The 15638-nt window shown below is 37.4% G+C and overlaps 1 protein-coding gene and 2 pseudogenes across 1 annotated transcript; all 3 read left to right on the top strand.

The window, feature by feature from the left end:
* Positions 1-2551: 2551 nt before the first annotated feature.
* LOC120131210 (transmembrane protein 64-like) lies at positions 2552-3336 on the top strand. Its single transcript, XM_039148259.1, has 3 exons — positions 2552-2676; positions 2782-2999; positions 3097-3336. Exons 1-3 carry the CDS (start codon positions 2557-2559, stop codon positions 3269-3271), a joined length of 513 nt encoding a protein of 170 aa, XP_039004190.1. The 5' UTR covers positions 2552-2556; the 3' UTR covers positions 3272-3336.
* Positions 3337-6576: 3240 nt separating this feature from the next.
* LOC120131154 lies at positions 6577-8179 on the top strand (annotated as a pseudogene).
* A 2546-nt stretch (positions 8180-10725) lies between these two features.
* LOC120131208 lies at positions 10726-15604 on the top strand (annotated as a pseudogene).
* Positions 15605-15638: the final 34 nt, after the last annotated feature.

Genomic DNA, 15638 nt, shown 5'->3' with positions numbered 1-15638 from the left:
TAGCAGTCGATGGTAAGCGGTTGACAAGATGACAGCATAGACCAAAGCCTCAGCCCAAAATTCTTTGCCTAACCCAGCATTAGACAACATACACCGAACCTTCTCCACTAATGTCGGTTCATACGCTCTGCACCCATTCTGTTGTGGTGTACTTCTGACAGTGAAGTGCCTGACAATACCTTCTTCTTCACAGACTTTCAGAAATTGATCATTTTTGTACTCTCCACCATTGTCTGTACGGAGACGTTTGATTTTTATACCTGTTTGAGTCTCCACCATCTTTTCCATTTAAGGAAATCCTAGCACCTCATCCTTTGTCTTCATTGTATACACCCAAACTCTCGGGAAAAATCATCAACAAAGGTGACATAATAGTGTTCCTCCCAATGAAGTTGTCTTAGAAGACCCTCATACATCTGAATGAACATAATCCAAATATCTTAGTATCATGAATTGTTTTTCTAAATTTCACCCTCGTCTTCTTCCCTTTGATGCATGCTCACAAAGCTAATTTGCAAGCCCACCCCTTCAATAATCCTTGATCTATCAGCAATTTCAAGGATTTTTCACCAACATGCCCCAAGCGCATATGCCATACCTGGTTGCTTCTGATTCCTGTTCTTCAGTAGAAGCCATGTTGTTGTCCCAACAATTACTACCAGAAAATAAACACATTTTTCTTTTCGGATTCCCTTCATTATCACCAGTGAACCAGAGATAATCCTCATAATCTCATCTTTTGCTCTCACTTCTAAACCTTTTGACTCTAAGGTTCCCACAGAGATGAGATTTCTCATTAAATCTGGTACATAATGGACACCTATAAAGGTTCTGATTAATCCATCCTGATTCCTCAAGCGAATTGAACCAATCCCAAGTGTGTCAAGAGGGGAATTATTTATTGTGTAGACAATTTCACCTTTTAGTTCTTTAAAATCAAAGAACCATTCTCTATTGGGAGTCATATGGTGGCTACAAGCTGAATCTAACAGCCATGAACTGGAACAGCTGGTTGATGGCGTAGCAGCGAATGCGAAATCTGAATCTGTATCATCATATACTCGACCACATTGATTCTGAGACGGCCTTTCCCCTTTCAGGTTTACCTTATTCTTTAGCTTGAGACTTCTTTCTTCCAGTGCCCTTTTTCTCGACAAAAGACACATTCATCTTTGTTCAAGCTGGACTTGACTTCGATCTCCCTCTCCTTCCTTATTTTGACTTCGATGGCCTCTAACAACAAGAGCTTCTTCTTCGACACTTGTGTTTCTTGTTTGTCTTTCTTTCTCAATTTATAACTAAACAAGGCAGCAGTTACTTCACTGAGAGACACATCAACCTTCCCATGAAGTAGAGTAGTTTCAAGATACTCAAACTCATCAGGAAGTGATCCCATCAACATCAAAGCCAAATTTTCATCTTCAAAAGTCACGTCCATATTCATCAGATTAGTCACCAGCAGATTAAAGCTAGTAATGTGATCATTCATAGTGGTACCTGGTACATAGTTGAAGCGGAACAATCTCTTTTTCATGTAGAGATTGTTTTGACCGCTTTTCTTCAAAAATTTCTCCTCCAGTGCCTTCCACAATTTACTTGCAGAAGTTCCTTAGAAAATGCATACTTCTGCTCTCTAGAAAGACACGATCGAATAGTACCACATGTCAATCTATTGATCCTCTTCCATTCTTTCTCCTCAACATCATCTGGTTTCTCTCCTTCAATAGCAATGTCTAGACCCTGCAGAAATAGGGCATCTAAAACCTCACTTTGCCACATGCCGAAATAACCGGTGCTATCAAAAATCTCCACTGCAAATCTAACATTTGTCACAACATTTCTTGCGGATGTTTTTGTGTCGTCTGCCATTTTTGCTACAAATTCTATTTAATAGCTGTCAATGCGAAATGTCAATTACCCTGCTACAAATTCTATTTAATAGCTGTCAATGCGGAATGTCAATTACCCTAAGGAAATTTTTTCTGATGTGGAAGATCAGCCTAAGCCGCAACCACAGAGCATACTAAAATAAACCAAGAGTGGTGATACCAATTGTTGTGGAATTCGGGTTAATTTCCACCAATAATAACAAATTCACCTTGAAAACTATTATCTAGGTGACTAGTGTGAAAACGATTGTACTAAAAAACACCCCAAGGTAGAATCCCAGGAAAGAGGAGGGGTCATAATGGTCCCTCTTAAAACCCACTTTCCTTAGACAGAACTACCAAGACAAGTAATTTTAATAGGACAATAATTAACAACAACTATACCCGGACATAGCTATTAAATAGACATAAAGAGAACACCAAAATTTAACGAGGTTAGGCCAAAATTATGCCTACCTCCTCGAACACTACTAAAATAATATTTCACTAATAGAGGAAATATTACAAAGAGAGAAAGAGTACAAATAACCTTTAATATAGAAGAAGGCTTATATTTGTGGGATGCTAAACTAAGGAGGAATATGACTTTATTTATAACAAAAGAATTTCTCCTCCTCCTTATACACAACCAATGTGGAACTTGCCAAAAAACAAACCTACACCATCAATGTGGATGGCTGGAATGGCTTACGGATATGTAAAAGGAATGCTACTGGTCATGGCCGGGGTTTCTGTCGGTGTATCCTTACCTTACTTTGTTGGTTCTGTCTTTCACGCCGAGATTCAAGTTTGTTTTGAAACACTAGCTATCTCTTTTTCGTTTCATGGTTTCAACAACAATAATCAGTAGTATCTAACATTTTTGTTTTGGTTTTGGGTTGGTATAACGTAGCGGTTGTTAGAGAAATATCCAAAGGAAGCTTCAATACTGAGACTGGCAGGAGAAGGGGGCTGGTTTCATCAGTTCCGGACTGTTACGTTGATTAGGATCAGTCCATTGCCCTACATTATGTTTAACTACGCCGCTTGGGCCACCAATGTCCGTTACACTCCTTACTTGTTGGGGACATGGGTGGGGATGTTGCCTGAAGTTTTTATTGCACTCTACAGGTTACCACACATGCCACGTCATTTACTAAACTATAAAACCAGATGGAGTTTTGTGTAAACCAACAACTGATTCATTATTTTTCTCTTTGTTTTGCAGTGGGATTTTGATACGATCATTTGCAGAGGCGACGCAGGACAAAAGGAGTCTTACTACCAAACAGATCATATTCAACGTCGTCGGATTCTGTGCATCGGTGGGGGCTACGATTTTTATCGGCATTCGCACCAAGAAGAGACTCGATCGACTACGCCAGGAAGAGTCGATGCTGTAGTAGGCTGTGATTTAAGCATGAGATGGAGCTTTACCAAGTTCTGAATCATAATTAGGAAGCTAATATAGAAGACATAGTTTCATTGATTTTTTTTTAATTCTTTAGTGAAAGAAATGGAAGAAGCAACGGAAATGCATATATGGGTTTGGAATTGATGATCTGAGGTGCCTCAGTTTGTGATTGCATTGTAAAGGCTTTGGTAAAAGTATAGGTTTTCAGCGGTCTTGACCAGAAAAACCATTTATAGGAGTCTTATACTTGGTCAATTTTTTCTATTCTAGACAATGGACTTGAAAAGTTTTTATTATAGGACTTCGGATCATAGGAATTAATGCAAAAGATTTTAAACATTTGTGCAGAGCATTGAGACGGTTGTGCTGTAATTGATCTGAATCCAACGAATATATTTTGACCTGGCCAGAAGGTGTTGTGTTTTGAACCAAGTATAAGCAATAGCTTTATTGCTCGGTAAAGGGATCAACTCATTAACAGCCTTCATTTGTTATCAGTTGATAGAATTGGCTGCTGAGTGGAACTCTGATTTCTGAGTATTGCTTGAAGGAACTCTCTCAGCAGAAGCATCCTCAAGGAGAAGGAATTATTGTTTCCCATTTTCATTTAGAATATGATGATTATATGTGGTTAGGCAGTACTTAGAAACTAAGTGAGCATTCTGAGGTGTTGTTTACAATATCTTCTTCTATGCTTAATACCGACAAATTCTCATTTAATCGTGTCAAAATTCATTCTATGTTAAGAGTGGTTGATGCAAAAAATGCGGGAGAACGTATTGCCCCTGCCTTTTCATTTAGGTAATGGGTTACATTTTATTTAGTCTTCATGGGAACTGAACTTTTCGGTAGTAATTTAGATCTTTTGACTTGGTCATCTTTAAACTTTCGAATGCATCGTCTCTTTGATTTGTTATCCATCATGTTTACCATCTACTATCTAAATATGCATGTTCAAAGACTAGATACATCTTCATGTATTAGGAATAGAAAAATGTTTTTGTTATTAAGATTTCATGTAGTTTATTTGTTTATACATGTCATGTAAATGTACCAAATATCTATATGCCCACTTTTTCAGCATTTCTACTGCATGGTTACTTACGAAAATTTAGGTATCGTTCAGAGTCTTAAGAAAGGCCATATTACGGTGGATATTGATCTTCGATAGGGTGGGGATCCAAATATAGTTATAGATGTTGATACCCTGTTGTTGCAATACCAATTCAGGTTGGGGCATTAACAACCTTCAAACTTATACACATGATATTCTAGTATCATATATTTTGAACAGTGTTGCATACCATGTTACTTTTTCGATCTTCATAGTTTGAAAATCTTATGAGATGTGATCTTTTTTTGGCTACTATTAGTGTTATGCTCTATGATGCAGTTGAAGGATATCAAATTTTCTCCGTGGTTCGAGTCATTTTCCAACTTACTGAGGAGATGCCTGTATTTCTGAGGTACCATTCAGTAATTTCTAAAGGGCTGCAACCTTACAGGGGTTTGTATAGATGTTTTGGTTGAACAAACTTTCCAGGATGTTCCATAAAAACATTAATTGCGCAATAGACGATACATGCAGCTTGCTTTTGTTGTAAGATTGTCTAGAATCTGGAGCACAATTTCATAAATTTCTGAAAGAGAAGTGGTTATTTATAGCAGTTTTTACTGAAGTATATAGACGATTCTTATACATGCTTTGTGGAAGAATAGAGTATTATTCTTGCCTTGATGTTGTTTAACTGTTCTGATTATCGTATCTGTTTCATACTTTCTGTTTAACATGGAGGAACAAGCGAATGCGGTGGAAGAAGAGAAGAGGATCCTAGAAGCTAGAAAGGAATTGAAAAGCCGGAGTTATCCAAAGCACAACGGCTGCAGTCGATGCAACAGCGGCCGGTAGTGGTGGTGGGATCATGGGGAGTGTTGGCAGTGGGAAGTTCATGGGCAGGACATTAACGGCAATCTAGTAGAAGAGGTGACTAGCATCATCCAAGCATATGGTGGATCAAAGCCCCCCCTCCCCCTTCCCTTTAAATTCCAGTACCAGAAAGAACATGTGTGTACTTAAAGCTGCCCAGGTTCAGTTTACTGCAAGTAAGTAATTCAAATGCTTCTTCATTGTTATTGCTCGTTGTCTGGAATTGGATTGTGCATGTGAAAATCTTGTTTCATTCTCCAACACTGTTTACTTTTTTAAGAAAAAATTATTAATACATTATTTTATTGTATATATCGCATTCTACTCAGTTTTGTTTCCCGAACTTTATTAATAATTTGTTGTTCTGGGTTAGACCAAAAAAAGTATTTAATTAAAAGCAAGCACATTGTTTCATCATCATCGTCACATTCACATTCACTCACGGGGTCAGCAGTGACAACCCCGGCAAGCGTGGGCTGTAAGACTTTGGCTTTAAGAAGCGAACAACAACATGTGTGCATAAAAAAACAGAACAATGGCTATTGGCAAGTGGGACTCACAGACCTCAGTCCATTCCAACCCTTAAAGTATTGTATTTGTAACATACACAACTACAATACCGTAACTGTATATACAACCAACCAAGGTAACCATAATCTAATACTATGGGTCAAACATATATAAGCCATGGGAATCATTCGGATTCGGATAATGATTTAAAAAATACAAGTTAAAATCAGAAGAAAAATAAACAAATACGAGCAAGACAAACAAGGCACAAGACTCCATTCAACTCACGCGACTCGCAAAGCGAGTTTCCCTTTCCTCAGTTCCTTAACCAGCCAGGAGGCGGGCACCAGCAGCCATCAGTGGCTCAGAGAGCAACAGGAGACAAAGAACTAGTTTTATAGTTAATGTAGATCTCGATCTCACGTGAAACCTCAGTCGTCCCATGTTCATCTTCACAAGCGCGTGTTGTTCAAATTCTTCAACTAGAAATAAAATAAAATAAAACCGAACTCAACTGTCACGATTAAGTTCGTGACACTCCAACAACACTAGTTGACACGTCAACATTACCATCTGCATCATAAAAGGACTCTCTCCTCGGTCACGGTTTACGGTCACCCAAAAACTCTTTATCCTTTAAGCGAAAAATTCGAAACTACTATATTATGTGAAAGCAATGAAATTCAAACTTGTGCTTTGATCTCTTTATTCAGAATATGCCGTCACGGTCTTCACCGCCGGAGATTGGGGAGGATACGTCGTTGAAGCACCACCGCCACATAAACTCCTACCACCCCTTCCCCCACTACTTGCAGGAACCATAACTATAACATAATCCTTTTAACCCTATTAACCACTTCATCTACCGGAAGCTCTCTCGCAACCGTACTGCTCCATCGGACTCTCCAAGCCACCGTCAATGCCATCGCTTTTCGTACTCCCTTATCCGCCGCGCCACCTCCTCATTCTCCGCTTCCAACCGCTTAGGACATGGCGGTTTTGGCTGTTTACAAAGGAAGTCTTCCTTCTTTGCCTCAACAACTTGCAATCAAAGTCATGAAGTCAGCGGATTCATTGCACGGAGAGCGTGAGTTCCACAACGAACTCTCTCTATCACGCGCCTTGGTTTCTCCCCACATTGTCCCTCTCCTCGTTTCTCTTCAGATTCGGGAAAGAGGAGGTTCGTTTTGGTTTACGAATTAATGGAAGGCAGCGTCCAAGACGCGCTGTTGGATAAAAAATGTGAAGAATTAATGAGCTGGAGCAGAAGATATCGTGTTTTATGCGATGTAGCTAAAGGGCTTGAATATCTTCACCATTTTTGTAATCCTCCGGTCATTCATGGTGATATTAAGCCAAGCAACATCCTCTTGGATGGAGAATTTAAGGCCAAGATTGGTGATTTCGGGCTTGCTTTGAAAACTGAGGTTCTGATTGAAGGGCTTGAAGAAGATGACATTTTGAAGAAAAAAGATGAAACGGATCGATTTTAGAAGAACAGAGAGCGGTTTGACCGGGTTCGAAGAAGGGGCGAGTTCGACGGTCGCTGATAGATCACCGGAGGCGTCGCCGGGACTGTCACCGGAAAAGGGAGTGTTGTATCTGAAGGGTTGTTTGATAAAAAGGGTGGCTCGAGAAGAGATTGGTGGTGGAACCAAAATCATGGAGGTGGGTCTGAATCCGTGAATTAAAGACTATGTGATGGAATGGGTGGGAAATGAGATTCAAAAGGAAAAGCCCAGAAATCATGGAGGTTGATAATATTAATGATAACAAGGTATCGAGTTCCAGTGTTGGCATCAAGAAGCAGAGGAACAGGAAGCCGAGAGAATGGTGGAAAGAAGAATTTTGTGAAGAACTAACAAAGAAGAAGAAGAAGAAAAGAGGGCCTAGTTCAAGTAACAATGGAGGAGAATCGTGGTGGGAAAGAGATGAAGAAACGGTAGAAAAGAAAAGGAAAAGAAGTAGGAGAGGCAGCATTGATCGGTGGTTAGATGGATTTAGTGGTGAATTCAGAGTACCAAAGAGCGGTGGGATCAGTAATACACCGAGTATGAGAGGAACAGTTTGTTATATCGCGCCGGAATATGGCGGCGGCGGTTTACTTTCGGAAAATGCGATGTATATAGCTTTGGGGTATTGGCTTTGGTTATAATATCCGGGCGGAGACCTCTCCAAGTAACGGGCTCGACGATGTGTGAATTGGAGAGGAGGAATTTGATATCTTGGGCAAGGCAAGTGGGTTGCAGTGGGTGGCTTTTAGAACTTGTTGATCCATGTATTCATTCAGTGGACAAGGATCAAGCATTGCTTTGCATCACCATGGCATTGCTTTGTCTCCAAAGATCACCGAGCAAGCGGCCCACTATGAAGGAGATTGTGGAGATGCTTTCCGGTAAGGCCGAGCCACCGCATTTGCCTTTCGAGTTCTCGCCATCCCCCAGGAGGATCACCGGATGAGTTTCGATTCACTGTGTAGTAGAAATAGTTGCAAACAAAGTTGTTCATTCTTGCCTTTGCCTTTGCCTGTGTCTACAATGAGAATGAGTTGTGGTGCTTTGCCTTTGGGGATATGCGATGGTCTCAGCTTTAACCAACCAAAAGCAGAAAGCTCATTGAGCGCTCTTACCGTTGAATCGGAAAGATTCCAATTTCTGTGTAATTGGTCAGGAAAAGATTCTCCAGTACCCTTGTGGTTTTGAACAAGACTCTTGTTTACACTGAATCATCTATCTGCTCAATGCGGCCCTGGCCTTGTTTAGATTCCCTCTTCTCCTGTTTCCTTTATCACTTTATCTCTTTTTAAAATATTTTAATTCAGTTATAACATATGAATACTATATTGATTACTTCTTCTTATTTATTGTGTTATTACACAAATTAAAATGTTGAATTATATGTAAAATTAAAAACGTATAAGGATAACTTTTTCCTTCTAGTATATTTAATTTGTTATTTTCGTCTCTATCGTATTTCGCATCAATTTAACCGTTGAAGTTATTCAATTATAATATACCCTTAACCTAAAACTCTAAACTATAACCTCTAAGTCCTAAACTATAACCCTACAACCTTTAAACAATAACCATGTACCTTAACCTTAACTTAAGGTTTATAATTTAAGATTTTAAGTTAAGGGTATCGTATACAATAATGCAATTGAACAACTTTGAAGGTTAAATTGAGACGAAAATGATAAGTTAGATCTATTACGGAACAAAAATGACCCTTAAAACAATTGAAAAACATTAACAAATATCTAATTTGTTCGTCTAGTACAAATAAATATATTCACTGTTTGATCTAATAATTTAAATTTATTCATATTAGATTTAAACTAATATTTATTATTAAATTAATAGGAAGATAATGTAAATCATGTTAACACTCTAAGAATTCAAACAGAACATTTTATAATTTAAGAGAAATTACAATAATAAAAAAAAAAACCTTAAATTGTTAATATTTTAACGTATCACATAAATTATTGTTCATATTTTATCATTCAGTAGGCAAAAATTTTCTTTAAAATAATGATTATATTTTTTTATTGTACTTCCGATACCTAGATTCATACCGATTAATCATGTATTGCATACCCAACATCGCTGGATAAGTTTTCTAGGAAAAAATCTCTGCCTATATAAAAGCCTCGAATTTGAAGTATACTTAAACGATATCACCACTTGAATTAATTGATTGATAAAATAATAATTATTTTAATAAAAAGTTAAATTTTGTTAGGATTGATGAAGTTAAAAAAGACAACCGAAAATGTGCTAAGAGGGGATGAATTGACAATTTAAAATTTAGGGAGTAAGAACTATAAAGATAGGAAATTTGCTCAAATATTTATATTGGTTCGACTTATCAACCAAGTCTACATCTACTACCTAAGCTCCTCACTTAGAATTTTCCAACAAATCTACTAATTTGTTCTTTCTTTTTCAATGATAAAGAGATAACATTTACAATTCTCTATCTTTTCAATTGACTAAGATAGAATCAAACTCCTTTTACAAAAAGAAAAAAATGTAAACAATAAAACCTCTCTAAAGTAGATGTTTACAAAGATTAGGCTCACTAAACACTAATATTTACCAGAGAAATAAAAATAAGAATAAAAAACTCTTATCTCTTGTTTGATTTCTTGGATATGTGTTTTAATCTATCTTCAAGTGTCATTAACTTGTTTTTATAGGTTGGAATGTGTTTGTGACTGTTTCTAGTCGTTGGGATGATTTGGAGCCGTTAGAGATAATTTCTATGCAAAATAGAACTGTCCAGGACATGGAGTATCAATACTCTTTTAATGAGTATTGGTATTTTCTTTAATATTTTTAAATAAAAAATAGCCATTACTAGCCGTTGGTCATGACGGTATCGATACGACTATGTAAAGTAGTATTGGTACCCCCTTTGGGTATCGTTACCTATTTTGCATTTTAGAATTTAAGCAAATTGGTAGTATCGATACTACTTAGAGAATATCATTACTTCTCTTACTTTTAATATCAGTATCATATGAATAATATCGATACTATTCAAATAATATTGATACTATGAGAGCAGTATCGTTACATCGTACGTGAAAATTGTTTTTGTGCTCAAATTTAAATTTAATAGACTTTAAATTATTTGTGAAATCTTTTAAAAACTTTCAACAAATTTAATTTAATCTAAAAATATTTTACCTAGATGTGTTATATCAAAACATTATAAAAATTAGTTCACCAAATTTCAATAACAAAATTAAAAGTAAGAATAGATTAGTGTAGTCCAAACTTGGTGGCTACGGAAAAGCAAAAGGAATTGTACCCTAAGCTTGATAGCTCAGGATTGATTCGTAGTAGGTAACAAATAGTCGAACACTGAAAGCCAATATCCGAAAGTCTTTACATAATACCACAATCCGACATTCTTCGATCTAAAATATCCAACGGTTGTCGGACGTCAACCGAACTGTATGTTTACCTGATTTAAGATTTTAGATACCATTATTTTAAAATCTCACAAAGTTTTACCTTATAGCCGATTCATCAGGTAACCTGACAGGTTCTCGCGTCTCCCTGTGCCAATCGATTCCCCCACTGAAGCGTTGGAGAAACTAGCTGCGATGCCCGGCGGTGGTAGCGACGCGCCACTGGCATCCTCTGCCAACGGTGGCGAATTCCTTCTTTCTTTACTCCGAAAGCGCAAATCAAATGAACAGCAGCAACAATCTCCATTAATGTCCAGTGTTACAGCCATGCTTATTCCTCAACCGCGACAGTGGCAGCAGCAGCAGCAGCCGTTGCCCTTAGATCCGGCCGTTGCAGCAGTTGGGCGTGCACTCCCTTTGCCGCCATCTTGGCCATCTAATGCACGGGATCTACAGACTCCCTGGCCGCAAACAAACCATCCGCCTTTCGCGCCTAATTTTCTAGGGTTTCCCCAAAACCCTTGGTCTTCATCGGGAAACCAATTCGTCGGTAATCAAGGAGCTTTGAACGATGACTTGAGAAGGCTAGGTTTTCCAGGTATGGATAATAACAACAGTCACGTGATCCAGAACCTGATCCTGCAGCAAAAGCATCAGGAACAAAAGCTCCTCTTTGGTTCTTTGCCTAGTGATATTCAAATGCCGCAGAAGCCTGAGAGTTTACCTAATGGTAATTTGCTTGAAAAATTGAAGTTGGAACTATCGGAGCAGCAACCAGCGTCGAAGCGTAATACCAATACGAATTTGACTCCATACGCCTTTCAACATCAAAATTCTGGTGAAAGAGGAAAGCAACGTCAGAATGATGGAAATTACAGGCCTCCCTCATCAGGGAAACTATAAGGGCGCCTGCTGGGTTTTCAGGGAAGCCTAGAGGAGGAGGGAGCTGGGATTTCAGAAGGAAAAAGCATGTTGAGCACAATGTAGATGAACTAAAAGCTGAATACAGTCATTTGAGTAGTGAGAATGAGATGGGACTTCGTGGCAGCTTGATCACCCTGGGCCGCCGGCAGGGAGTAATCTACGGTCTGTTTCAGCTACTGATATTGAAGAGTCTCTTTTCGAATCGTGTAGGGTTGGTTATAGAGATGGGTTGTCAAAGCGTGATAAGTTTAAGAGTGAAGGTGGTAGCCAAGTGGACAAGGTTGGGGAAAAGCTTGTTGTGTCTTTGTTGATTGGGGAAGACTCTGATGATAAGAAGCAGCATCGTCATGAGAAGGTAAACTCCCCCCTAATATTACTTCTTTTACCTTGAAGTTATCACAATGGTTTGTGAAGCATTGAGAGATCAGAGACTTAACGATTAAGGCATAGTCGTGTAGGTCTGGATTCTAGATTTAGATTCAACAGGCACACAATTAATTTTGGTATTATATGCTTAATAGATCACTTATTTTAGTTTGTAATGTTAGTTTCCAATGCTTTGCATTTTAAATTCAAATGGTGTCCAAATGGACTCTTGTTTAAATTTGGTATTGACTTGTGATTTTCATATCAGGAATCAAGATTAGATAACAGAGGCCAAAGGTTACTTGGCCAGAGAGTTAGAATGGTGAAAAGGCAGATTGCATGTCGTGGTGACATTCACAGGCTAAATGCACCTTTGCTTGCTATTTATGAGTCGCTTATTCCACCTGAGGAGGAAAGAACTAAGCAGAAACAGTTATTGGCATTACTTGAGAAACTAGTTTGCAATGAATGGCCGAAAGCACAGTTATTTCTATATGGATCATGTGCCAACTCTTTTGGGGTTTCAAAAAGTGATATTGATGTTTGCCTTGCATTTAACGAGAACATTAACAACAAATCTGAAATCTTGTTAAAGTTGGCAGCTATTTTGCAGTCAGATAATCTTCAGAATGTGCAGGTTGGTTTATATTGCCAATTCCTTTAAAATTTAATGCAATCAACTATAAGTGTGATCTTACCTTGTGTTTTTCCTTTTAAAATTGGTTTTAAAATAGTTGCTGAGATTTTTGGTATGTTCTATTATTGATCGTAATTTGCCAATTTTGCTTTCTTTAACTGATTAGTTTTCGTATTTATTTTATTAATGGCCACTACATGTGGCCTTTTTCTTTTAAAATAAACTTGGTTATTTCATTACTTTTTTGTTTTTCTAGGTGGATGATAATATAAGTTGAGTATATTGATCCGGATTCGAATCAGTACATGCACCTAAGAAATATTGAATTTACACCCTTAAGATTCATTATCTGATTTATATTAGTTTGTGTAGATAGGTTCAGAATTCCATGTTATCTTTGTATTATATTTTCATTAAACTTCCTTTTGTTTTCCTTTCCTGCTACTATACTTCCATGAAGTGACAACACTTTTTTATGGATAAATGCTGAATATTCATTATCCAAAGAAAGCATGTCTGCTACAGTACAATAGTATAAGAATCATACAAATAAACTAATGAACCTTAATCTATACAATAATTGAACTATCCCCCAGTGTATACAAAGCTGAGAATTTATGTCACTACTCATATTAATGTTTTTACCTAAAAACCTTGTTTGTGTAGTATTTCTAATATCCTTTATCATATCATCTTCACTTCTTTTTACCTTTTGAAACCATCTATCATTTATTTCTTTCCAAATCAAATAAGTACGAGCATTCCAAGCAATTTTCAATATAATAGTGAGAAGATTTTCCTTTGAGTGTACACATGCTCACTCTGCCATGCCATTACCTCTCTGTTAAGACTTCATATCCTATCTACCTCCTTCCAAACTTTCTTTGCATAACTGCATCCAAAGAAGAGATGGTCCCTGTTTTCATCTTCACAACAACAAAGACTACATGGGGAATCTACTTCCATGAAGTGTATACAGAACTTTGCTCTTGAAGCGTAGACTAAAACTTACACAGCAAATAGAGTATAACTTACCATTTGCCTCCTGTGCAGGCATTGACTCGTGCCAGAGTCCCCATAGTAAAGCTTATGGATCCGGCAACTGGAATTTCCTGTGACATATGCATAAACAATGTTTTGGCTGTAGTAAATACTAAGCTTCTATGTGATTATGCAAAGATAGATGCAAGATTACGGCAGTTGGCATTTGTTGTGAAACATTGGGCCAAGTCCAGAGGAGTGAATGCAACTTATCAAGGAACTTTATCCAGCTATGCGTAAGTAATTTGCTACTATAACTCTATTCCAACAATCAGAAATGTAATCCTTGTGCAGCATATTCCAATTGGTGCTAGTGGTTAGGCTGTTTAGCTTGCTTTGGAGTTCAAGCATAGATAAAAATACAAGCTAATGATGGTCAATGTGGTTAGGATTTGTGCATCTAGAAAAGAGTAGGGAAACATTTTTGCTTGTTCTCAGGTTTTGTTTTTAATTAGGATTTTCTTTTCAGGTATGTTTTGATGTGCATTCATTTCTTACAGCAGCGTAGACCTGCCATCCTTCCATGCTTGCAGGTGTGTAGGCCTTCTTGCTTCCTATATCTGCTATTTCATATGGCTCTTTTATGTTATTTCTATGGTGCAAAAACTTATGAAACTTAATAATTTGAATTTTGTTCTACCCTTGCTACTTTATTTTTAGTGAATATTCTCCTAAATAGTAATGGTAACATGATATCTATTTTCTGCTTTACCACTTTCAGTTTATTGATATAATGAACGAGTGGCAGACAACAAGTTAGATAACGTAACCAATGGAAAATTCTGTCAGAATGAGTGGACTTTTAATAATGTTTTTTTTTCCAATTATTTAGGTAGTGTTGCAGTCATATGTTACCTGTATGATTCATTTATGATTGTTGATTATGTTTCTTACAATAAATCTTATGGTTCGTAATTAACATATGGTTAGTTTCATGTTGGATCTATCCACAACCTTTATTCCTTTGCGTGAAACACTTAATGAGAAGCTTTGCATTTTTCTTTTCTTTTTAAATGAGAAGCTTTGCATTTTTTTCTTTTTTACTTGTCAAATATTGTGACTGAATGTTGTTGGGTTAACCTTTTTTTTTTTTTTTTTGCATTTGCTTATTCTCCCTCAGGGGATGGAGAAAACCTACAATGTTACAGTGGATAATATTGAGTGTGCTTACTTTGATAAAGTTGAACAACTTAGCAACTTTGGCTCTCCTAACAAGGAAACCGTTGCTCAACTGGTGTGGGGATTTTTTAACTATTGGGAATATGGTCATGATTATGCAAATTCAGTAATATCTGTTCGCATGGGCTGCATAATCAGGTGAAATACAAATTTCTCTTGACGATTGCTGAATATGCAAGTGCAAGTAAATTGCATGAATCTAGTTTTAGTTTGAAGCACTTTGGGTATTATTTGCAGCTTGTGGTGAATGTCCCCTTATGCAATATGCCTTTCTGTTCCGGTTCTCTTAGGTCTAGAAATTCGAGACGGTATTACAATATTTGGGCTGGAAGAAACATGTTTCTACTCTTAGAATGGCTTGCAATTTGTAAAAGACCAATGACTACTTAAAGTAAATACATTTGTTTTGCCTTAATTGAGGAATAAATAGATGAAGGTGCGAAGAATAGGATAAGATAATGCTTTTCTTTTTGGTAGATTAAAATCTCATTTATGACATTTCTTTGTACAGTAAGCAAGAAAAAGATTGGACAAGAAGAGTTGGGAATGATCGTCATTTGATCTGCATACCTTGGCCGTGTGGTGGACAGGTTCAGCATCAGAGTTCTGAGAGAAGAGTTTGAACGCGCTGCTGATATCATGCAGTATGATCCAAATCCTTGTGTCAAGCTCTTCGAACCTTATGTTCGTGGTTAGCAAAAGACCTTGGTGTGTTTAAAGTAAGCCAATTTTGCGTTGGGTTTATATTATGTATTTAGGGCTTTAGGCGTTGTTCATGCCCATAACTGTAAAGAATTATCAGGTTTATGAAACTTTTCTTCTTCTTCTTCTTCTTCTTCTTTTGTTTTAGA

Source organism: Hibiscus syriacus, unplaced genomic scaffold, assembly GCF_006381635.1.
Source record: "Hibiscus syriacus cultivar Baekdansim isolate YM2019G1 unplaced genomic scaffold, ASM638163v2 tig00110549_pilon, whole genome shotgun sequence".
Classification (NCBI taxonomy): Eukaryota; Viridiplantae; Streptophyta; class Magnoliopsida; order Malvales; family Malvaceae; genus Hibiscus; species Hibiscus syriacus.
Note: the sequence above shows the minus strand (reverse complement) of the source record. Positions and strands in the feature narration are given on the sequence as shown.